General features: G+C 53.0%; 2 protein-coding genes across 2 annotated transcripts; both read left to right on the forward strand.

The window, feature by feature from the left end:
• The first annotated feature begins 455 nt into the window (after positions 1-455).
• Positions 456-3760, forward strand: SOX12 (SRY-box transcription factor 12). The gene has a single exon (XM_037044252.1). It carries the CDS (start codon positions 937-939, stop codon positions 1882-1884), a length of 948 nt encoding a protein of 315 aa, XP_036900147.1. The 5' UTR covers positions 456-936; the 3' UTR covers positions 1885-3760.
• Positions 3761-18788: 15028 nt separating this feature from the next.
• On the forward strand, positions 18789-24659 carry NRSN2 (neurensin 2). Its single transcript, XM_037044720.1, has 3 exons — positions 18789-18884; positions 21454-21648; positions 23447-24659. The coding sequence occupies exons 2-3, from the start codon at positions 21463-21465 to the stop codon at positions 23870-23872; spliced, it is 612 nt and encodes a 203-aa protein (XP_036900615.1). The 5' UTR covers positions 18789-18884; positions 21454-21462; the 3' UTR covers positions 23873-24659.
• Positions 24660-24945: the final 286 nt, after the last annotated feature.

Consider the following 24945-nt stretch of genomic DNA (forward strand, 5'->3'; position numbering starts at 1 on the left):
GTGTGGATGGACCCTGTCCTATAGTAGGCAGAAACTACATCTATGGCACGATGAGTCGATCCCCTTAAAGAGCTTCCAGGGTCCCCCTCAGGGACCCCCCTGAGCCTTGGGTCCCCCAAATTCTTTTCCGGGACGGTCCAAAAAGACGCCTCGAAAGAGGAGGGGACAGGTCTTACCTGACGACAGGTGTCACCGAGTAATCTAAAATTTCAAAGGCAATGCGGGGCGGGGACAAGCTTTCGGAACCAGATGGGAGGCAATATTGGTACCCACCCACCTCCAGTCCCTAACCTAAGAAAAGAAACGGATCTCATCCGACACCCCCAATCCCAGACGCGAAACCGCGCAGCCCCGCCCCGTCCCGGCAGCCAGCGATTGGGAGATGCAAATACCGGGTTCTCTGCCCAGCAACGGGTGACGCGCCACTCGAGCGCGAGGCGTGGCCCGGCCGCAGCCCAAGCGGGCACCTCGGTGTTTACTCGGGGCGGCCCCGCGCGCGCCGCAGCGGCCCGCAGACGGCGAGGGGGAGGGGTGGTGCGCGCGCCAGCGGGGCCGCGCGGGGAGAAAGACACTGGAAGGCAACCGGGCGGGGAGAGGTGCGCGCAGGCCGCGGCTGAGCAGGAGCCTGCCAGGAGAGCCCGCGGGGGTCCGGGGGTGCGATTCCTCCGCCCCCGCAAAACAATGTGTAGCGTGCAGCGGGGCGCAACTTGCGGGAGGCGGCGGGGACGAGCCGAGCCCGCCTGAGACCGAGCCGCTGACCTCCCCCCGCCGTCCGTTGGGCCCGAGCGCCCAGCTCCTCGCTCCCAAGCTCTCGGGGGCCGGGCCGAGCTACGGGGCGGGGCCGCCCCTCCGTCGCTGCTGCCTCCTCCCCCACCCCCAGCCGCGGAGGATGCGGACGGCCCCCGGCGGCGTCTAGCGGCCCCGGGCCCTGGCGCGATGGTGCAGCAGCGGGGCACGCGGGCCAAGCGGGACGGCGGGCCGCCGCCCCCGGGGCCGGGGCCGGCCGAAGAGGGGGCGCGTGAGCCTGGCTGGTGCAAGACCCCGAGCGGCCACATTAAGAGACCGATGAACGCATTCATGGTGTGGTCACAGCACGAGCGGCGAAAGATCATGGACCAGTGGCCAGACATGCACAACGCCGAGATCTCCAAGCGCCTGGGCCGCCGCTGGCAGCTGCTGCAGGACTCGGAGAAGATCCCGTTCGTGCGGGAGGCGGAGCGGCTGCGCCTCAAGCACATGGCGGATTACCCGGACTACAAGTACCGGCCGCGCAAAAAGAGCAAGGGGGCGCCAGCCAAGGCGCGGCCCCGCCCCCCCGGCGGTGGCGGCGGTGGTGGCAGCCGGCTCAAGCCGGGGTCCCAGCTGCCTAGCCGCGGGGGCCGCCGAGCGGCAGGAGGGCCTTTGGGGGGCAGCGCAGCGGCGCCCGAGGACGACGATGAGGACGACGACGAGGAGCTGCTAGAAGTGCGCCTGGTCGAGACCCCCGGACGGGAGCTGTGGAAGATGGTCCCGGCAGGGCGGGCTGCCCGGGGACCGGCGGAGCGCGCTCAGGGGCCGTCGGGCGAGGGAGCGGCTGTCACTACTGCCTCCCCCACTCCGTCGGAGGACGAGGAGCCTGAGGAAGAGGAGGAGGAGGCGGCAGCGGTGGAGGAAGGCGAAGAGGAGACGGTGGCGTCGGGAGAGGAGCCGCTGGGCTTTCTGTCCAGACTGCCCCCTGGCCCAGCTGGCCTGGACTGCAGCGCCCTGGACCGCGACCCTGACCTGCAGCCTCCGTCAGGCACGTCGCACTTCGAGTTCCCGGACTACTGCACCCCTGAGGTTACCGAGATGATCGCGGGGGACTGGCGCCCGTCTAGCATCGCCGACCTGGTTTTCACCTACTGAGCCCACCGTCAGCGGGGCGCGCAAGCCCCCAAACCAGCTGTTTACATACAGGAATCAGGTATTGGGGCCCCTCGGAGGCCGAGGCTGGCACCCCATCTCCCACGCAGCCTCCCCCCTCCTAGACGTGCCCATCCCCCCTCGAATCCAGACATGCCCCTCCCCCGCAGACACACCCCAAGGCAGCCCAACCCCCACCCTTTCCCTGGCATCCAAGCTCCTCCCCGTCCTGCCCCCTTCTGCACAGCCACCAGCAGCCAGCCCCCCTCCGGTATACCTCCCGTCCTTTCCTACAGACCTGTGCCCCTCCCCCACTATGCACTTGCCCCTCCTCGAGGCCGGAGGACACGCCCCTGCCCTTGCTCCGGAATCCCTCCGCGTTCGCTGAGCCCCCCTCCTCTCTCGTTTAAGGGGGCGCTGGGGCCCAGAGGCCCCGCGTACTCCTCCCAGGCCCCTCCCCTCCCAAAGGGGGGGAGGGGCGCATTTCTTTTACTCTGGGAGCGCAGGGGCCCGCCCCCTTTTTGCGCATGCTTAATGCTCCTTGGGAGGAGGGGGCTGGTCCCTCTGGCCTGCACTGGGCAGAAGTGGAGTGGGTACAGAGCTATCCTGAGAAATATTTTGATCCGGGAGCTGCGGCTTCCTTTCAACCCGACGGGGCGTCACTGCCTTAATGGGAGGAGCACTCAGCAGGGGGAGAAAGGGACTAACTAGCCAGTCTGGAAGGATTGGTTTGGAACTTGAAATTGTCCCAAGTGGCGTAACCTTCTTTCACTTACTGGGGTCGCCCAGACCCACCGGCAACCCCCCACACACACCAACTACCTGAATGCCTCTGCGGCCTATCTTGGTCCCCAGAAACCTCTCTTTCATTCCTCAACCTGGGAATTGGGGGTAGAACCTTTCTCTGGAAATTCAGCATGAGAGGAAGGGATGACCAAGAAAACTCAGAACCAAGACATGTAACAGTATGGGGGACAGGGTTCTGCCACGTTCCCCCCTGCCCCGGAAGTGCCCGGTCACTTCAGGGCACACTCCCGAGCCTGGGCTCCTGAAGCCCACAACCTCGTCCTATCACTCAAGCCTCTCTGTGCCCCCCAGTGATAGTATTCAGTGGGAGAAAAGAGGCACGTTGTTACTAGGGGCTTGAGACTGAAGCATGATAGCAGATGGAGTGTCAAGAAGAGCCTCATTTTTAAGAGCCTTGTTTTTAAGCAGCTGACTTGAGACCATCGATTGGACCAGTGAGACTGAAAGGCTGTTGGAGCAGTGGAGGTGTGCCCTGCGCCTGTTTTTCCACGTGAAAAATAGGGATAGCAATGCTTAGGAGGAAGCTGTGTCCAGTTCGGGGTGCCTTAGGGACCCTGCCCCTGATGTTACCCGTCTAACTCCAATTCCCTGCTCAGGCCCCGCCCCTCCGGCCTCCCCCACCCCCACCTCCTTTGCCCTCACTACCTGTATCTCACCGGCGTGTGTTCACCCCCCCGGGTATGCACACACTCTCATTCACACACACAAATCTCAGGAACAAACGGTCCCAGAGTCCTCCGGGACCCCTGCCCAGGGTCTCTGCTGGCCTCTGCCCCACGCGTTCCCATCGCTGACAAAGCCACCAGCTGCCTCCTTTACGCTTGGTGCTCCGGCTCTGGGCCTTTCTTGCGCTCTTTTTCTCTCTCTCTTTTTTAAGTAAAACAACAACAAAAAGACAATGAAAAAAAAAACCAGAAAACGTCATGTGAGTGAAGAGATGTCATTGTCTGTGGTCTTGGAGAACTAGTCTAGTAGCTGAGGGGAGGGATCCCTCCCATCTGGGGCACTGGCACCCACAGCAGGACTTCCGCCAGTCTGATGCCAGGACTGAATAAAGTGTATTTGCCCCTACCTCGCCCTGTGGTTCTACATGTCTGTGCCTTTCCTCAACCCTTCCCAAACAGTTTGCCAGGTTCAAGTCTTTTGATTTAGCACTGTATAGGAAGAGCTGGGAATTCCAGGACAAGGCACCTGGTTGCTCCAGGCCTCTGCTTCCCTCTATCTCAGGACTCCCTGGTCTTCGTTGATGCCAAACTCCTTCCTGCAGGGGCCAGGCAGGTAGCATAAATGCATGAGAGTCTGGGTGGACACCAGCTTCAAGGTGGGGACAACTGCCCACCTCCTGCCAGTTGTGACCCTGTGAGATTGCCGCCCACAATGGCCGGGTGGCTAGATTTTTCAAGAGAAAGTGGAATCTGGGTATTTCTGAACATCTCAATTCCAGAGTGAAAGCTGGTTTTTAAATCTCTGTGGACCAAATGAAATGTACAGGCATACCTGGTCTTGGGGCGGGGGGGAGTTTGACCCTTATCTTAGTGAGAAGTGAAAAGCAGGGTTGGGCCACATTGTGTGGGCTCCAAGCCTAGCTCCGTCCACCATTACCTGCATGACCTTGAGCAAGTTCACTTCCCCCTAACTGCCCTGTGTGTAACATGGGAACTGTATCTGCTGCTTAGGGGGAAACGAAGTTTGAAGTGAGAAGCATTTAACATGGTGTCCCATGAACTGTACTACTCCCCGGTCGAGAGGAGGAAACAGGGTCACAGTGGTGGCGCAACGTGCAGGAGGACCTGCAAGCAGCCAAGGTCAGAGACAGCTCCACATCTTGGACTGGTCTCTGTATTCCTTAAGGGCACTATCTCTCCCTGCTTGAAACTGTAGCTGGTGTAAGACTGGCTCAGGGCCTGGAGTGGTGGGGTTGTCCCAGTGCCTATCCCGTAACCGGCCCAAAGCATGTTTTTATTGAGTGAGTGAAGAAAAGCACCAAACTGCCATGATTCCTGCCCTTGAGATTCTCACCAGTGTGTTTTGGAAACTGAGACCAAGGCTTTTCAAAATCCTTTTGTCCCCCCGCCCTACCCCCACCCCCGCCAGGCCCCCTCACCCTAGTTTTCACTCTACCAGATCCTGTAAATTCCTAAGGTTGGACAAAGTCATTTCCCCGGTAAGAACCAAGGCCAAGTGTGCAGACTTCATTCAGAGGTGGTATTCGGGGGCTTGGGGTGCTTACAGATGACTTAAAGGAGAACTAAAGCAGCTCTGGGAGGGCTGAGCTCATACAGAAAGGTGGCCTGGGGCAGTGTAGAAATTACAGTGCCGGCTTCTCAGTCTCTTGATTGGAAGCAAGGCAACCAAAAAACGAAGTCCTATATGGGTTGAGGAGGTGTGGCAGATGGGTGTGTCACCCAGAACCCCCTCCAGGTAAGGACTTCCTCAGCTTTGGGAAGTAGGGTCAGTGGAGACCCCCAGCTGTTGGCACTCTGCCGGTCGGTCTGTCCAGGCTGTGGAGAGCTACTCAGCCGGGGCAGCCTTTGTCTGGTGTCAGAGCGGGATTCACTGGACTGCCTGGCCATCTCACTTCAGTGTGGGTTAGATACTGGCAGGCAGCACCTGCACCGCCCTCCCCCATCCTAGCCCAGGGCCCCTCCAGGGTGAGGGGGCCTTTGACAGGCCTGCTTCCTCCTCCCTTTTCTTTTCGCAGGTGTTTATCCCTAATAAATACTTTGCACCCCAAATTCAGTCTCTGTGTCTGCTTCTGGAGAACCCAGTCTGCTATGGAGGGTGCAGGGGCAGGACCAGGGCGTGGCTCGCGGGCTCAGCAACCATCACGGGGCACCTCTGATGCCTCCCCACCCTCAGGAGTTGCCTCTTCCATTCACCACCAACACTGTCCCAAACTGGAGGTTGTACCCTTTCCAGTAGACATCACATAGAGGCCAGCTTCACCCCCCAGGGCACTCCGGAGCCCTCTGCTGATGTCATTCTCCTTTCCAGTCCTTCCCTGGTAAATCTTCAAAGCCAGCATCAGTCTGTTTGCCCTTCAGAATGAATCCCCCGGGTGGGGGGCAGGGCAGAGTCGGGGCGGGGGTGGGGGGTGGGGTAAAGAGCCTGGCGGTTTACAGAGCTAGAGCGCTGGGGGACTTTGGGGCCAGGCCCTTCCTTTTTGCAGGCCTTCGTTTCCTTGCAGTAAAGTGGAGGAGGTGGAACAGGAATAGAAGAGACACCATTTACTATTTGGTTCCTTCCATTTCAGAAGGAAATGGATTCTGACCTGAGAAAGGTGGAGAGATCTGCTTATGTGGACTCTGGGGACACCTAGTGGTTGAAACGAGTAGGAAGCATTTGGGGCTGGGGTCGGGGTGTGTCCCACAGTGTTCCTGCAGTCGGGCTGAACCGTCAGGTCCCTTGCCTGGGTTATTTGAGCCATCTTGGTTCCAGGAATTTAAAGACGCTTCCACGCTAATGTGTTGGTTATCTGTTGCTGCATAATAAATCGCCAGAAACTTAACAGCTTGAAGCAACCTGTGTTTATTATTTCACAAGAGTCCAGGTGTGTCTTCGCTGGGCTCTCTGCTGGGGGCGGGCTCACAAGGCTGCAGTCCAGGCGTTGGCTGGGCTGCATTCCTTCTTGGAGCCCAGCACCCTTTTCCAAATTCACACGGTGGTGGGCAGAACTCAGTTCCTGCGGTCATTAAGGACAGGGTTCCTGCTTTCTCCCTGGCCGTCACCTGGTGCGGCGCTTGGTTCCTCCCAGCCAGCCGCTCGCAGGTTCTTTCTGCAGAAGCCATCCCACCTCGTGGCAGCGTATTTTGTCAAGGCCAGCAGGAGACTCTCAGCTTCCGGTCATTTGACTCGGGCAAAGCTCTCTTTTTAAAGGACGCGCTTGACTCAATCAGGTCCACCCAGAAAAATCTCCTTTTAGATGAACTGAAATTCTACTAATGTGGACCTGAGACACTTCTGAAAAATTCCTTCACCTTTGCCATATAATGTCACCTAATCATAAGAGTGACATCCATTATGCTAGCCGATCTTGCCCACTGTGGGGGAGGGCTTGTGTCCCGCAGGCATGCCCGTGGGTAGGAATCTTGGGAGCAGTATTAGAATTCCCTTATCTGCCCTGGCTGGTGTAGCTCAGTGGATTGAGTGCAGGCCTACGAACCAGGTTCCATTTCCAGTCAGGGCGCATGCCTGGGTTGCGGGCCAGGTCCCCATTTAGGGGCAGGTGAGAGAGGCAACCACAAATTGATGTTTCTCTCCTTCTCTAAAAATAAAATAAATACAATTAAAAGAATTCTGCTCATCCTAACTGTGGATTCTCAGGTCTATATCTCCATCCCAACGTTGCCAGACTTATACGTCTAGCTGCCTTGTTGTCATGTGCACTGGGAATATCTAATTGGCGCCTCAAACTCAGCATGTCTAAAAATGAAGTCTTGTTTCCACAGAGCTCCCAAGCCTGCTCCCCAACCTCACCCACATTTTCACATACCAGTAAAAGGCCCCAAACCTCTCTGTCATTTTGTCTCCTCTTTTTCCCACAGCTTCAGATTCCTTGGCTCTGCCTTCAGAATGTGTCCTGCGTTCTGCCACTTTTCATCTCTTTTGTGGCCACTCCGCTGGGCCTGGCCCCCATCATCTCTTGCCTGGATCTTGTACCAGCCTCTTCACTAGGCTCCTTTCTCCTTCACCCTACTCACAGTCTTATCGTCCACACATCGGCTAGAGGGGTCTGGTTCATCTGTAAATCAGACTGTGACGCCCACACCCTGCTCAGAACTCTCCAGGGGTCTCCATCTCGCTCAGACTCAAAGCCAAAGGCTCACCTGGGTACCCATCTCCACTGGCTTTCCCTCTGCTCACCATGCTCTATCCAAACTGGCTTCCTTGCTGTTCCTCAAAGCTGCTAAGCACACAGCCACCTCAGGCCCTTTGCACATGCTATTTGCTCTGCTTAAAATGCTCGTCTCCTAGATATTTACACCCTCACTTCTCAACTCCAATGTCACTACCTCAGAAAGGCCTTCCCCAGCCATTTACATAAAGTATCACCCCGCCCCTCTTAGACTGTCTCCTTTGCTTTATTTTTCTTTATGTATTTTTATTGTTTCAAGATTTTACTTATTTGTTTTTAGAGAGAGGGGGAGGGAGGAAGAAAGAGAAGGAGCTAAACATCAATGTGTGAGGGACACATCAATCAGTTGCCTCTTGCGCACCCCCAACTGGGGACCTGGCCCACAACCCAGGCCTGTGCCCTGATGAGGAATCAAACTAGTGACCTTTTGTTTTGTGGGCTGGCATTCAACCCTCTTAGCCACACCAGCCAGGGCTGTTTTATTTTTCTTAATCATACTTGGCACATACAGGTTTTTATTTTCATCCCTATTTCCAATGATTATATAAGCTTCATGAGGAAGACTCCACACTTCAGGTTATTCAATGTCTCATTCACTCACCCATTCAACAGAAAAACCCTTATTTATTAAGGGTTTGCTGATGTCAGACTCTGGACAGACAAAGGTGAAAAAGATAGACATGGTCCATTCTCACTGAATCCACAAATCTGAGAAGGAGAGAGATACACAAACACAGGGGTAGAAACGCACTGATGGAGATGGGCAGCGGGGCTGGGAACACAGAGGAGGCACTCGGTCCGGCCTCGGAGCAGGGTGCCCTCCAGGAGGTGGTGATTTTAAGCTGTGAGATCTCAGTAAGTGGTTGTGGTTTTAGAACATGGTTTCCAGTTCTTGGACATTGCTTCCGTGAATGTCCTTCCCCTCGAATCTGGGCTGGCCTTTGTGATCCACTTGTAACCAATAGGATACAGCAGATCGACGCTGTGCATTTCCAAGGTTAGGCCCCGCTGAACCACCAGGTAAGAAGTCCAATCACCCCTAAGACCCTCACATGGTGAAGAGTTCAAAACACATGGAGAGGCCCCGGGGAGGTGCTCCGGGTATGCAGGCACCTGCTCAGGTCCAGACGTGTAGGCAAAGAAGCCTCCAGGGGGATTCCAGCCCCGCCACTCAAGTCACTCCCAGCTCTTGCGTGCCTTTCAGGCTGAGATTCGGCCCTCACGGAGCAGAGACGAGTCACCTCCTCTTGCCCTGTCTGAATTCCTGACCCATAGTGTTCATGAGCCTAATGAAATGAACAGAAGTGTGGTTATTCACACTTCTGAGTCGGGGGACAGCGATTTTAAATAGAAGAACAGGACAAAACTTTCAGACACCAGTAAAGGCAAGTGGAAAGAAAGGCAAGCTTTCAGACACCAGTAAAGGCAAGGGAGGCTGATATGGAGAGAAGTCAGCTGTGGACGGAGGGGTGGTGGGCGAGAGGAGACAGACCGGCAAGAGCATGAAGGGCCTTGGAGGCTGTTGGACTTTCTCCGAAGTCTCCGCTCTGCAGTCTGCGGGGTCTTCTGAAAGCAGCAGTCTGACCACCGCAGAAGACCTCTCGGCGGCTCCGCGCTATATCCAAGATAAAGTCCAAGTCCTCCACCTGGCCTTCGGGCCCTTTTGCAATGGACTTCTTCACTGTTTCATGCTCTTCTTCGGCTACCAGCTCCGTCTTAAAACCGCCTCAGCCAGGCCAGGCCACTCATGACAGGGGCCTCCCGTGCCATTTGTCTTTGTTCTTGTTGAGAAGTGGGAGCAACTCTGGGCTGATCACAGGGCCTTCCGAAGCCTCAGTGTCCCCCTCTGTTCAGTCAGGTGGCTGGACTAGAGGCCTGTCAGAGCACACCCTGCCTGGCCTATGAAAAGGTGGGAGAAAGGTGCTTATAGCCAAACCTGCCTGTCTGGCTTCTTCCAGGTTGCCTAGCAATAGATTCTAACCCTCTCCCCAATCCTCAGAGGTCTCTTAGCAACAGAATTTCCTGTTAACTAAGCGAATGTCAAGTTCTGCTTCTTCTGTCTTAAAAAACAATCTTCCCCCAAGGATCTCTTTAGAGACCTGGATACCAACCCAGAATGGAAAGAGGCCTGAGTTTGAAGTCCCTCGAGGATTTGCTGTGTGACTTAGAGAAGTTTCCTGACCTCTGCTTTTGATGCAGATTACGAATACCTGCCAGGTGCTCCTGGAGGCTTTCTCTCTTCTCATGTCTGTTTTATCTGATTGCTAAATTTATTCACTTTTTCAATGTATTTTCCCCATCACTATTAATCCCTCTTATACCCCCTCCCCCTGGCAATCACCACACTGCTGTCCATGCCCGTGAGTCCTTTATCCTTTTCGCTAGATCCCTCCACCCCCTAACTCCCCGCCCCCCATAGCTGTCATCCTCTATCTATGAGTCTGCCTCTGTTTTGTTTGTTAGTTCAATTTGTTCATGAGATTCCCCATATGAGTGAGATCATATATTTGCCTTCTGCTGGCTGACTTACTTCCTTAGCATACTATTCTCAAGGCCCATCCATGCTGTCAACAAGGGGAAGTTTTCTTTTTCACGGCCATGTAGTATTCCATTGTGTTGCATAGTTATTTTATCCACTCATCTACTGATGGACACTTGGGCTACTTTCATATCTTGGTGATTGTAAATAATGCTGCAATGAATATAGAGGTGCTTCTGTTCTTTTAAATTAGTGTTTTGGGTTTCTTTAGATATATTCCCAGTAGTGGGGTTTATTTACTCTTTCAACAAATGTTTACCGTGCCTATTCTGAGCTGGGCAATGTCTTAAGGATTGGGAATTCTGCAGTGAGCAAAACAGACAGTCCCTGCCTTCATGGAGTTTACACTCCAGTGGATGGAAACACACAATAAATCAACACTTAAACAGATATAATAATGGCATGTGGTGAAGGGGATGAAATGTGAGAAGGGGCCACTATTTCAGATGAAGTGATTGTATCAGTCAGGGTGGGCTAGAGAGGCAGAGGAGACGGGGCAGAAAAATCGTGGCTTCCCCCTTTTTCCTGCTAGTCTCCAGTCCTGCTTTTTCCTCTCCACTGAGCTCAGCTGTGTGCCAGCTGACAAGGGTGACTGGGAAATGCAGCCTAGAAAGGAAAGAGCAAGGAATGGACTGGAAGGCAATCAGACCCAGAGCTGCCTGGGATTCTTGGGCAGCCCACAGCGTTCTCCTTTCACTTCCTGCATACGAACTGTTGGGAGCCCTAGGACGATCTCCTCCTCCTTCTTCTAACATTTTGATACTTAAAAAGAATTGCGGTAGATACACATAACATAACCTTTACCATCTTAACCACTTTTAGGTGTACAGATCAGTGGCATTAAGCAGCCTCATTGTTGAGTAACCACCACCACCATCCATCGGCAGAACTCTGTTCATCTTGCAAAACTGGAACACTACACCCATCAAATAATTCCTCCTTCCCCTGCCCGCAGGCCCTCGCAAAAGTCGTTCTATTTTCTGTCTCTGATTTGACTACGCTCGGTACCTCATATAAGCAGAATTTACATTACTTGTCTTTTAATGACTATCTTACTTCACTTAAGATAATGTTCTCAGGGTATATCCATGTTATAGCCTGTGTCAGAATTTCCTTCCTGCCCTGGCTAGTGTGGCTCAGTGGATTGAGTGCTGGTCTGCAAACCAAAGGGTCACTGGTTCGATTCCCAGGGAGGGCACATGCCTGGGTTGTGGCCCAGCCCTGGCTTGGGGGCCATGCAAGATGCAACCACACATTGATATCTCTCTACCTCTCTCTCTAAAAATATAGAAATAAAATATTCTAAAAAAGCAAGAATTTCCTTCATTTTGAAGGCTAAACAATATTTCACCATGTGTATATATTACATTTTGCTTATCCACTCATCCATACATGGACACTTGGGTCACTTCCACGTTAACACCGTGAATAATGCTGCTATAAACAGGGTGTACAACACCTCTTCCAGATACCTGCTTTTGGTTCTTTCAAGTGGAACTGCTGGATCATTTGGTAATTCTATTTTTTTATTTTTCAAGGAATTGCCATAGTGTTTTCCACAGCAGCTACACCATTTTCTTACCAACACGATGCCAGGGTTCCAACGTCTCCACCCCCTCACCAACACGTTATGTATTTTGTGTTGCTGTCGTTTTTTACAGTGGCTGTGCTAACAGGCGTACGTAGGCACCTGGATCATTTTGCGATTCAAACCATCACGGGCTTTTTATCCCAGGCTCGTGATTTTTTTTTTTGGCAGAAGAGTTCCCTCAAAAATGCAGTCATCTTATCTCTTTGCTTCCAGCCAGTTGCATGCACCCAAACCGCACCCCTCATATGTTTCAGAACACAGTGCTCAGGTTTGCTTTATTCCTTTGCTTTCTTACCCTGACAAGGTCTCTTCCTGTAATGGCAGTTCTCAGGAATAACAGGCGGTAAAGCCGCACCCTTAACATAATCTTGGCCCTGAATCATTTCATCCATGTGAGCATATTTTTCCATCCAATACCTTTTAAAATCCAATCTCTTATTTTAATTGACTTTAGCCACAGGTACTTTAATCCATTGAGAAGTTTTTTAAATGAGTGTGAAGGCCATATTCTTTACCCAGAGACTTTCAACCTTTTTCATCTCCTGGCACACATAAACTAATTACTGAAATTTGTGGCACACCGGAAAATATATATTTGCCAGTCTGACCAAAAAAAAGTAGGTATAATTTTGATTCATTCACACCAGATGGCTATTGTCAATTCTTATTGGGCAATCGGAAGGAAAAAAGGTCAGTGCCCCCCGCACCCCTCCGCCCCACTAAATGCTCAGGTATTGCATGTTTTACAAACTCCTGCAGCGGGACGGTTGGAAATTGCTGCCTTAACCTAATCTTGGCCTTGGAGCATTTTGAGAATTCATCGATTTTACTGCGCTCAGCATCTTTGAAAAGCTCATTTCTTACTATTTGGGCCCAAGAGGCATCAGACTTTGCCACATCTGCAAGGACCTAAACTTCTCAACTCTGTTTCCTTTTGTTTCTGTTTGCAAATGAGCCAGCTCCTTCCTGAGCCCCTCTTTCTCTTAAACATTTGGACAAATGCTACCCAAGGTGCCTGTAGAGCCTGCTCCCCACATTACCGCAGTGAAGGTTTTACGAAACATTTTCCTTTTGTATATCACAGATTGCCCGCCCTCTTGCCTGCTGTGCCAGCCACGAAGGTATTGCCACCTATTTTAGTTTTGGTTGCATAAGTAACCCAAAAACCCTACTTCTGGTACCAATTTCTTTATGAGTCAAGATAGGCTGGATTGTGACCCAGTTAACACATGATGGGAAATATCAGTGGGCCGGCACAGTAAAGGCTTATTTCTTTTTTTAAAAAAGATTTTATTTATGTGTTTATCTTTAGAGGGGAAGGAGAAAGGGAGAGAAACATCAATGTATGGTTGCCTTTCGTGTGTCCCCTGCTGGGAGTTGGCCTACAGGGAACTGGCCTGCAACCCAGGCATGTGCCCTGACTGGGAATTGAACCGTGACCCTCTGGTTCGCAGGCCTGTGCTCAATCCACTGAGCTACACCAGCCAGGGCAAGGCTTATTTCTTTTTAAAAAAATATTTTATTTAAAGATAGAAAACTGTACTTGAACAAGAATTAATAAAAAATTAAATTAAAATAATAAAAAATAAAATAAAATTTAAAAATTAAAATATTTTATTTATTTACTTTTAGAGAGAGGGGAAGGGAAGAAGAGAGGGAGAGAATCATTAATGTGTGGTTGCTTCTCACGCACCCTGCACCGGGGACCTGGCCCACAACCCAGGTATGTGCCCCAACTGGGAATCGAACTGGTGACCTTTTGGTTCGCAGGCCCGTGTTCAATCCACTGAGCCACACCAGCCAGGGCTAAAGGCTTATTTCTTACTGAACCATATTCTGATGCTGTGACTCTCCTGAGCAGCTGTCCTCCCCTCACGGGCTCAACAATGCAGCCTACTTCCATTCACTACCGACTTCTGACATGACCGTGCAAACACGCAGTCTCCACAACTGTTGTGACAGGAAAGAAGGAAACTGGAGGGTCATGCACCAGCTCTGGAGTGCCCTAGCTTTTCTAAAACATTGCCCCCAAATTATTTGACATTGCTTCTACAGAGAGTTGGGGAGTACATTTTTGCCCCTTGAATATGACCTCTGGGACCAACAGAATAAGGTAGAAGTGACACTGTACCAGTCTGCAGACTCCGGCCATAAGAAGTTCACAGCTCTCATCTCCCCTTTCCTGGGATACTCGCCCTTGGGATCCAGGGACTGGGCTATGAGGAAGCTCAATAAACTGTGGAGTCCTGCCCGAAGGAGGCCCCTGACCCTCAGCCCCAGCTGAGAGCACAAGGCAGAGACAGACAAGTGCAAAGCCTTGAGGTAGGAGTTTGCCTGATGTGCTTGGCCCATTCCGGGAACATCAAGGCGGCCAGTGTGGCTGGAGAACAGTGACTGAGGGAGTGAAAGAAGATGACATAAGGAGGCAAGTAAGGTTCTGGAGGAGGTACAATTATAGGCCATAGTTAGGACTAGTTTGAGCTATCTGTTGTTGCAAAACCATCTCACAATTTTGTAGCGTAAAACAACATCATTTTAGTATGTCTCAAGATTCGGTGGGTTTATGGGAGTCACTGGCATGGTTCTTCTGCTCCTGTGACGTCATCTGAGGGCTCAAGTGGGCAGCAACATCCAAGATGACTCACTCACATGTCTGGTGCATTAGCCGGCGCTGGCCGTGGGCTGGAAGTTTGGCTGCGGCCGTCAACTGGAGCACCTCCACGTGGCTTGGGCCCCTTCAGGATGGGGACTGGGGTCCAAGAGGGAGCGACCCACCAATGCGTGTTCCAGGACAGTGAAGAGGAAGCCAGTCCTCTTGAAAGGCTCGTCCAGAGCTGGCACAGCATCGTCCCTGCCTTTACCACAGCCCATGGGATAAAGCGATTCTCAGCCAGGGCAGCCTCCAGGGGGGCAGGAAAAATTCCGCCTCTGGAAGGGCAGGGGGACTGAGACTCTGGAGCCATCTTTAATCCACCACGTCTTCCTTTTACCCTGAGTAAGTTGAGGTGTCATCAGGGGACGGAGAGAATCGACTCACGCTTTAAAGGATCGTTTCAGCTGCAGTGTGAAGAAGAGGCCACTGAGGGCAGGTGAAAGCACTGGGTGAGTGGGGAGGGACGGGGGTCTGAGATGGCGGTCTGCAGGTCCCAAGGAGGGCCCTGACAGTGAGGCTTGTCCCGCTGGCCCTGGCTGTCCAATACAGTGGCCACTAACTGCACTGGGCTGAACTTAATTTAAAGTCATTAAAATTAAATACCATTTAGAATTCAGGTTCTTACTCACACTAGCCACTTTGCAAAGGCGTCATAGCCAAACGTGGCCAGTGGCCCCCGTGCAGGCGGCACGAACATTCCCATCTTTGCAGAAACTTCTGTTGGACGGCACTGGCTTAGACCTTCTCACCTCTTACAAGTTCTACATCTAAAACCTTGAACTACAGCATCCCACACTCTGATTTCAGGTTCCCTTCCTTCCCATCCAGCTATTTCTTTTTTCTTCCTTGAGCTCCTCAGTCTAGAATCCCTGCATCTTCTCTAGATTCATCTGCTCCCCTCCTGGGCTGCCTTGGCGTCCTTCCCCGCTGAGTCAGGATCCTCCTGAGGTTCACTGTGGGATCCGCTCTCTCCCCTACTCTCTGCATCCCCATCACTCCCTCCTTCTGCCCCTGCCCCCTGCCCCGACCAGGAGAACCTCACCCAACCCAGGAGCTGGGGTATCAGCTGCCTTCTTCATCCCCGTTTCTCCTGACGATGGCAAAGCAAGCGACAGCCATGTGGGCCACTGTCTCCACAGATCGTGGCCTCAGAGCCATCTGAGCCAGTTCAGAGTCTGCCAGGTTGTGACCAAATGACCTCAGGCAAGTGACGTACCCTCCTGAGATCCAGGACTTATCATCTGAAAAATTGGAATTATCACAGCTTCTGTCTCACAAGGTTATTGAGGAGGTAGATTATCCAGGCACAGAGTAAATGCTCAACAAGTTGTATTTATCACTGCTATTGTCGTTATTACCGATTGTTCTGGATCTTCTCCACCTTTTCTAAGAAAGTGTGGTAAGATATACACAACAGAAAACATCATTAGTGACATTCAGTGTATTCACAACGTTGGCGAACTAACACCACTATGTAGTTCTAGAATATTCTTATCACCCTAAAAAATCAATGCAGGCAGTACTCCCCATTCTCCCCTTCCCCCAGCTGCCAGGAACCATTCATCTGTTTTCTGCCTCTACAGATTTTCTTACTGGATAGTTCCTGTATATAATCACACCAAAATCACACCAAATGTGGCCTTTTGTATCTGCTTTATCACCCTTTTCAGGCCTCCTGTTGAACTAAAACCTTTCTTTTTCTTTATAGATAATGGGTCTTGTTTCTCTCAAGAGCATTCAATTTATCAGGTGTCATGTCACTCAACTTCCCACCTATAAACTAACGTAACATTATTAATGGTGACAACACATTCCAGGTACTTTGTTAAGTGTCTTAGACGAACATCTCATTTCACTCTTTCTAACCCCCTGAGAGGCAACCACGAATACGATCTCTATTTCACAATCAGGGAAACTGAGGCTCGGAGCAGATACATCATGTAAGCAGCAAGTGGCAGAGCGGAGATCCTCACCTGAATCTGTTTGACTCCTGAGTTCAGTTCACACCCAGCACCCTCTGTCTTCTCCCAGTGGCCACTCTCTCTTCCCTCCCCAGGGTTCAGTTTGTTATGAAGCAGAGGACACTGCATTCTTCCTGCTCGGGCTCAAGCCTAGCCCATCTTTCCGTGCCTTTAACCTCACCCCCCGCCCCGAGTCCTCCAGAGCCTCACCCATCCCCTCTCTGATACCATCAGAACGGAAGCTGATTCAGATGGCAGTGTGCTGAAATCATCCAGGTGCTTCTTCATTGGCTTGTCCGACGACTGAACTAGAACGACTCGAAGGCCAAGTGCAGCTGAGACTGTAGTGCCTTCCTGTGGGCTCTCCATGTGGTACTGGCTTCCTCGCACCCCAGCAGCCTCACAGGAGACAGACTTCTTGCATAAAGCCTCAGGTCTCCAAGAGCTAGAGCTTCCTGGGAAGTGCACCTCCTTCCGTGTCTTAGCCTCGGAAGTCAGGGCATCGTGCCCATCATACTCCAGCGGTTGAAGCAGTCATCAGCTCACTCAAACACACAGAGAGGGTCCTCTAGAAGAGAAGTGCTAAGGAATTTACAGCCATGTTTCACCTGATCACAGGTTGTCTCCAATTTGTTGCCATCTCTTTGGTTCATTTTAACCCCTAACGTCTCTTGAACCCATTTCTCTGCAAGCTCGCTGGGCAAGGCATCAGCATCTCTGGACAGGAGTCTCCTTGCCGGTCTCTCTGCTGCCATTCTTGAGCTTTCTATCCTGTTCCCCTAAGGGATCAGCAACCAAAGGGATCGTTTTATTGTTATTTTTTAAATCCTCACCCAGGGATATATTTTTACTGGTTTTTAGAGAGAGAAGGAAGGGAAAGAGAAACATTGATTGGTTACCTCCCATACTTGCCCTGGCTGAGGATGGAACCTGCAACTTAGCTATGTACCCTGACCAGGAATCGAACCCACAACCTTCTGGTGTACTGGATGGTGCTCCAACGCACTGAGCAAACCAGTCAAGGCCAGAGGGAGCTTTTGAGTGCAAATCAGTTCACATCCCTCTCCTCTTTACAACCTTCCCATGGATCTCCACTTCTCTTGGGTTGAAGTCCAAACTCATTATGAGGCCCTGAAGGATCTCTTGTAGCCTGCCTCTCCACTCAAGGCTTATAGTTTGAAATCCATCTCTCTCTCTCTCTCTCTGTTAAGTGAGGAAGTAGTACATATAAAGCACTCAGACAAGCCTTTGCGCATAATGAGCATCACACAGGGTGGAGCAAAAGTAGGTTTACGAAACACAGTTTATCCTTTTTTTAAAAAAAGATTTTATATATCTTTAGAGGGGAAGGGAAGGAGAGAGGGAGAGAAATATCCATGTATGGTTGCCTCTCGTGCATCCCCTGCTGGGAACTGGCCCGCAACCCAGGCATGTGCCCTGACTGGGAATCGAGCCCTGATCCTCTGGTTCGCAGGCCCGCGCTCAATCCACTGAGCTATACCAGCCAGGGCAAAACACAGTTTATTCTTGTATTATTATTTATTAATTGTAGTTTTTCATACAAACATTTGTAAATCTACTTTTGCTCCATTCTGTGTATTTGATATTATTATTAATCTGTGTTCAGAAAGTATTTATTGAGCTGCCTACTCAGTGCCAAGCCCTGCGTGAGTCTTGGTAGACCACAATGAACAAAAAGGATGTGCAGAGTTCATTCCTCCCCGTGTTCCAGCCCTAGCAGGAAGAGAGACAGAGTGGATGTTCAAGACATGAACACATGTTTGTGCAGTGGCACCTGATGAAGTCCAGAGAGGTGCACTGACTTTCCGAAGGCCACACAGCACATGTGGGGAAAAAACCAAGGTTGTAGGCACCTGACAAAGACTTTCCAATGAGAGGGGCCATAGGCACCCACTGCCCAGGGCAGAATCAGGGGTAGGTTGGGAAAGCACAAGGGAGCCTGTCTCATCGGCCCTTCCTGGGGAAAGAAATCTTTCCAATCCCTCCACCCCAATCTCAACTCCCTTCTCAAGATAAGGGGGGTGGGGCGGATCCTTAGCAAGCGGTAGAGGCTCAAAGAGGAAAAAAAATGGAGAGAGGATGGGGGATTCAATGAGAGGGTGGGATCCTCAGTAAGAGATAAGGGGCCCCTATCTCAGGGAGAGAGGTGAGGTTTTGTGATGGGGGGTGCTCAGAGAGAAGGGGTGAGGATGGAAGTCTGCGAAGAGGGTGAGGGCTCCACGAGGGGAATGAGACCTGGAGAGGGGACGAAGGGTACAGTGAGGAAATGAAGGCTCCGTGAGGGCAAGGGTCTTCGGTGAGAAGGAGTGCTGCGAGATTCGGGTGAGGAGTTTGGGGGGACTGCATGAGGCGTGAGGCCCAGGGGGTGGGTGGGGTCTCTGCGAGGGGCCTGGAGACTCAGAGAGAGAAAGGAACTCTGGAAGGGGACAGGAGCTCGCGGTCCTGCAGGGGTCCGCAATCTGCAGCTACTCCTTGGGGGGGCCCTTCCACCCCCGACTGCGGCGCAGGCGCGACCGAACCGGCTTTCGGTCTGCTCGCGCTCCTTCTCCGGCTCAGCTGAGACGGCAGGCAGAGAGGTGAGTTGAACGCCGCTCCACGACCCCCACCCCGAGCCCCGACCCCTGCCCGAATTCCCACCCACCCCTGGCCCAGGCTGCGTCCCGCCTCGGGCAGCACTGCAGCGCCCAAGCCCTGGGGTGCCTCGGGCTTTGGGAGGTGGGCTCTCGGGGAAGTAGCAAGGGGCAGCGATCGCACCAGCCAGCGCCCCGAGACATCCCTGGGGTGATAGGCTGGGCGGAGGCTTCACAGGACAAGACCTGCGCCCACCTCTCTACTGAAAAGCCGTTACCCCACCCACCCCGACTCAGTTTACCTCTAGGGGAAAGGACGCAGTTACTCTCGACCAGAGAACCGAGGTGGGGCCAGAAACATTGGTGAGGTGGGGGGCAGGGGAGTTGGCCTGATTCCTCCGGCCTGGCCCCCAGGAGGGCGCCCCTTCTTCCTGCCCGGGCAACGCGGGTGGGCGGGTCTGGGGCTCTGGGAAGAAGGACTGAGGCGGCGCAGAGAGACGCGATTCCATCCATCTCCACGCCCTCGCGCCGGTCGTCCACCCGCGCAACTAACCCCAAGCGCCTACTCGGCCGCGGAGCCCCCTCTCAGAAGCTGGGCCCCCTCCTCTTCCCGCTCGTTCCCCAACGAGCTCCTCCCCGCTCCCGCCTCTGGGCCCCTCCCCAGTGTTCCCTCTGCAAGCCTGGTCCCGGGTACCCGCGCTGGGTCCTCAGCTTCCTCTCCCTCCCTCCCGACCGCCAGACCGCCTCCCCGCACTGGAGAAGGGGGGGAGGGGCTAGGCCGAGGGGGAGGCAGCGTCAAGGTCACCTTCCCTCTTCCTTGCCAGCAAGATTGAGTGATTATGTATATTTGGGGAAGGACAGTGAATTACAGGGGAGGAGCTAACCCAGACCAGCCATCCCTGCACCCTTTCCCTGCCGTCTCCCTTAGGGCCTTTAATTAATGGTGGCTGCCCTATCTCGACAGTTCTGCGGGCCCCCTTCATTCTCCCACCCCGGCTCCTCTGCTCTTCAGCCCGGGGCGGCCCCCGTACTGACCACGCCTCCTCAGAGCTCCGCCCCTCCCGCCCTCTCCAACCCTCTCCAACCCTCTTGTCCTTATTCTCCGCCTTCGCTTTTAGTCTCTGCCTTTTGCCTGTCAATTTTCTCTCTTTCTTCCTTTTTCTCCTCTTTTTCTCCTGAATTGCAGGGGAGGTCTGTGAAGAGCTGTGATTTATAGGCAGGTGTTGCTACGACACATCTGTGACATGTGTGAATCTCGGAGGGGGGGGGCCTCGAGAATCACCCCAATGAACACTGGCTGTATGTGCGTCTGCGTGTGTCTGTGTGTGCCTGTGTTTGCTTCTCTGTGCTGTGTTTATCTGCATGTGTCTCTGCTTGGTATAATATGAGTGGCTGTCTGGTAATGTCTCTTTGGGGTGTTTGTGTGTCTGTGTTGGTGTGGGTCTCAGTGGTGCGTGTGTACCTGTGTCCATCTGTGTATGTTTCTGTTTGGGGGGGGGGGTTGCTGGTGAGTCTCTCTCTGAAGGGTTTTGAGGGCCGGATCTGATTGGAAGTGAGAGGGGGGCTGGAAATTCGCTTTCTCCTTCAGTGTAAACAAACTCATTGCTTTATTTTGTCTGAGGGCTGTCACTTAGGTGGGAAGGGCAGGAGCCTAGTCCTCCCCCAGCACGGCCCCATTCCCCAGCTTTGATTCTGGTCCTACCTGTGTGTGGATGTGCAAATACCTTTCATTCCTGAGACCTGTGGTTCCGGGCGTGAGAAGAGGGGATCTTAGCTAGGCTTCTCTAGAAATCTAACGCCCCTGACCCTAAGGGCCCCTAATCCCAAGGGCCCCTGACTTTCACTTCCTGTGGAGTCAAGATTCCCTGGGACTTGGAGGTTGTCACCTTTTGAGTGGCAGCCCTGGGGAAAGACCCTTTCAGGCCTTGCAGCTTGGGGAGCTCTGCCTGAGTGGATAAGCATCAGCCAGGTCAGCTACCCCCAGGAATACGCTGAAGGGGAGGGAGATTTGCAGAGGAGATGAGGATGAGGGCCTCTCATCCCAGGCACGGGACTCCAAAAGTACAGGGTGAAAATAATAATGATGAAATTACAGTCATAATAACCATCACAACAGCTACCACTTCTTTTGGTGCTGGAGGACACAATAACTGTACAAAGCAAGGTGTTGTCATTAGCCCTGATTTACAAATGAGGAAACTGAGGCTCAAGGAGGTAAAAGCACTTGTCTAAAGCCACACGGTCAGGAAGCAGTGGGTCTGGGATTCCAGTCCAGACAGCCAGGCTCCAGAACCCACTGTCCCAGCCACTGAGGGGCCTCCAGAGCAAACACACACCTTTACTGACACCTACGATTGCCAGGCACTGGGCTAACACCCTTCAGTGCACTGGCCTGTTCACAGTATACCAGGGAAAGCCAGGCCAGGATTCCAGAAGGCCAGGCTGTGCTCTGAGTGTGGGGTGTCTGAAGCAGGAGACGTGGGTGGCACATGAAGATTTAGGAGCCTGGGAGGGTCTCCACGGGCTGCTCTCACTGACCCTTCCCTCTGTTGGCTGAACCCTGCCTGCCCCGCAGGAATCCAAGATGCCAACCTATGACCGCTCCTGTGGATGTAGCCGGGGCCCCAACGTGGAAGACGGCAAGTGGTATGGGGTCCGTTCCTATTTGCACCTCTTCTATGAGGACTGTGCAGGTACCGCCCTCAGCGATGACCCTGAGGGGCCTCCTGTTCTGTGTCCTCGTCGACCCTGGCCCTCACTCTGCTGGAAGGTAAGGCCTGAGGAGGAGCGACTGGTGATTTCCTGCAGCTTCAAGGAAGAGGAGGACTCAGTGGAGAGGAAGAAAAGGGACAGGGCAGGGATTAGGAGTTTTGCACATTCAAGCAATAGAAAACCCAGCTTGGATAGGTTTACACAATGAAGGGAAAATGTCGCTGTTTGCAGAAGAGGCCAGAGGTTGTGTGCTTTCAGGCAAGGTTTGATTCAGCAGTTCAAACCCTCACACTGAGGACTAGAGATTTCTCTTGGTCTTCAGGCTTCCCATGGGCTGCCTCCCTGCAGCCCCTGTTAGCTTCGGGTTCTTCCCACATGTTCCCCAGCCGGCCGCTGCTATGCTGACCCTCGGTCTTCCACTCTACAGCATCCAAGGGAAACCCTGCAGTATTTCCTTCAGAAAAGAAACAATGCTTTATTTCTGGAAGTCCTGGCAAGTATTGCATAGACTCTGATTGGCTCAGTTGCCCAGCCCTGAAGTAATAATTATGGCCAGGGGGATGGGTTATGCTGACTGGCAGGAATGGGGGTTCCTCCCACTTAAATATTACTGTGCTTTCCAATGACTTATTGGGGTACTGCTGTTGGGGCGGTGGAAGACGTGAGAGAAACAATGTTCACATCTGCCTGGGAGAGTGGCCAGCTAGGGTGCACCGTGTGGGCAAAGGTGTGGAGGTGGCAGCAGGCCCAGTCCCTGCAGCGGGCACGGCTCTTTGATAAACTGGGCAGGGTGAGCTCTCAACCTCAGCAGGTTTGCAGAGGATGCTGGGAGAAGAAATGCTCTCAGTGCTCCCTGGGGTGGTCAGGGAAGATTTGCAGGAGAAGGTCAATGAGTATTTGACTTTTTTTATTTTATTTTATTTATTTATTTTTAGAGAGAGGGGAAGGGAGGGAGAGAGGAAGAGAAACATCAGTGTGTGGTTGCCTCTCCCACGCCCCCTACTGGGGACCTGGCCCACAACACAGGTATGTGCCCTGACTAGGAATTGAAACTGCAACCCTTTGGTTCACAGCCCGTGCTCAGTCCACTGAGCCACACCAGCCAGCGGGTATTTGATGTTTTTAAAGCGTCTTCCAGCCAGGCCATGTGCTAGGCTCTTGGTGAGACAAAATTGAAGAAGACGTGGTTCCTGCCCTCCAGAAGCTCCTACCTGTGGTCCATTTAATTATTCTGCAAACACTCCCGCAGCTGCCGCTCTGTCGTAGCATAGTGCTAGGCGTGGAACACACCTAGTGAGCCAAAATGGACACAGTCTCTGCTCTCACGGCTCTCTCAGCTCTCAGTCCGGTGGGCAGGCAGACATCACTTACACAGTAACCAAACTACACGCCCTAGTATACACCACGGTGAGTGCACTGAAAAATGAATGGGCACAGGATCTGCACAGAGTGTAAGTGACACTCAGTTCAGAGTATCCTGGAAGGCTTCCCTGAGGAGGTGAGATTTAAGGTGCAATCTCAGGGATGTGTAGGAGTTAACCACACAGAGAGACAGAGAGGGTAGATGGCACAAAGGGATAAGATAGGACCCGAATAATGATGGGGGCTGGTTCAAGATTGGCAAGAGAAATCCCCTGCCAGGTGGGAGCTGGGAAGGAAATTAAACAAGAGGCCCCAAGATTCCAAGTAGAATCAGTGTGTGCCCCATGTCAGTTAGACCCTAGCAGGTGTGTTCTGTGGCTCCCATCTCTTAAGGTGGACTAAGGGGTCTCCTTTAAGTCCAGTTGGGACCCAAGATGATCCCTTGGCCAAGGGGTTGACCCTGACCGCCTCCCAATCTGTCTGCCTCTCTCCAGATCAGCCTGTCCTCGGGGACCCTGCTTCTGCTGCTGGGTGTGGCAGCCCTGACCACAGGCTATGCGGTGCCCCCGAAGCTCGTGGGCATTGGAGAGGGCGAGTTCCTGGTGCTGGATCAGCGGGCAGCCGACTACAACCAGGCTCTAGGCACGTGCCGCCTGGCAGGCACAGTGCTCTGTGTGGCAGCCGGCGTCCTGCTGGCCATCTGCCTGTTCTGGGCCATGACCGGCTGGCTGAGCCAGGACAGAAAGGCAGAACCCTTGGACACGGAAGCCGACAGCCACGTGGAGGTCTTCGGGGATGAGTCGGAGCAGCAGCTGTCTCCCATCTTCTGCGAGGCCAGCGGCCAGGCTTGGTTCTCACCGCCCGCCAGCCCCTTTGGGAAATCCTCCGTGCAGACCATCCAGCCCAAGTGGGACTCCTGAGCCACCCACACGGCCAAAGGAGGCACCTGGCCCAGGGTCTGGACCCTTCCTCCTCCCACCACACCCAGCCCTCCCATTGTCTCTGTAACTTCTCCCTGTCAGCAGGGACCCTCCTTTCTACGCTGCCAGAAGGCTCAACTCTAGGTTGGAAAGCCTGGAGCTCACATCCTCATGCCCATTCCCAGGGGATAGGGCCCCAACCCGTCCCAGATGCCAATCTTCCCCAAGTCCACTCAAAACTTCCCGGCCACCCTCCTTCCCCAGGCCCTTCAGGGGCAGGAAGCGTCAACCTGTCCTTACTCTTCGCTCTCTGCGACCTTGGCCCAGACCCCTACCCTTTCAAACCACATTCCTGCCTCTGTATTACAAGGGGTTTGGACCAGATCCTCGAGTTCCATGACTTTCCTATTCTCCCTTGATCTAAGTGTTACCCCCTACAGGCAAACATGGGTGGGGGTGGGGTGGCAGGGTCATTCTCCTCCCTTGACCCCTGCCCTCTGTCAGCTGCGTGAGGATGCCTCAGGATGGGTCAGAGGTGCTCATTGGACTTCCTGTCCAGGATGGCGCAAACCATTTAGCCCCTAGAGTGTGTTTTCTTCATGCCTTTTGGCATCTGAGCCCCTCTGTCCATCCCATCCTGGGCTATTACTGGGCTATTATCTGAGCCCCAGTGCACGGATGAGGCCGCTGGCAGTCTGCAGGAACAGCGACTCACATCTGCTGACTCCTCCCAGGCCAGCTCTTTTTTAAAAAAAAATATTTTTAAAACATTTTGCTTATTTATTTTTTAATTTATTTTTAGACAGAGGAGAAAGGGAAGAGAAAGAGAGGGAGAGAAACGTCAGTGTGTGGTTGCCTCTCACACACTCCTCACCGGGGACCTGGCCCACAACCCAGGCATGTGCCCCCACCAGGAATCGAACCAGCAACCCTTTGGTTCACAGGCCCATGCTCAATCCACTGAGCTACACCAGCCAGGGCTTTTAAAAATATTTTTTAATTTTTCATTTATTGATTTGAGAGAGAGAGAGGAGAGGAGAGAGAGCCACTGATTTCTTTTCCACTTATTTATG

Source organism: Sturnira hondurensis, unplaced genomic scaffold, assembly GCF_014824575.4.
Source record: "Sturnira hondurensis isolate 20B ecotype Veracruz unplaced genomic scaffold, ASM1482457v3 Scaffold0004136, whole genome shotgun sequence".
Taxonomy (NCBI): Eukaryota; Metazoa; Chordata; class Mammalia; order Chiroptera; family Phyllostomidae; genus Sturnira; species Sturnira hondurensis.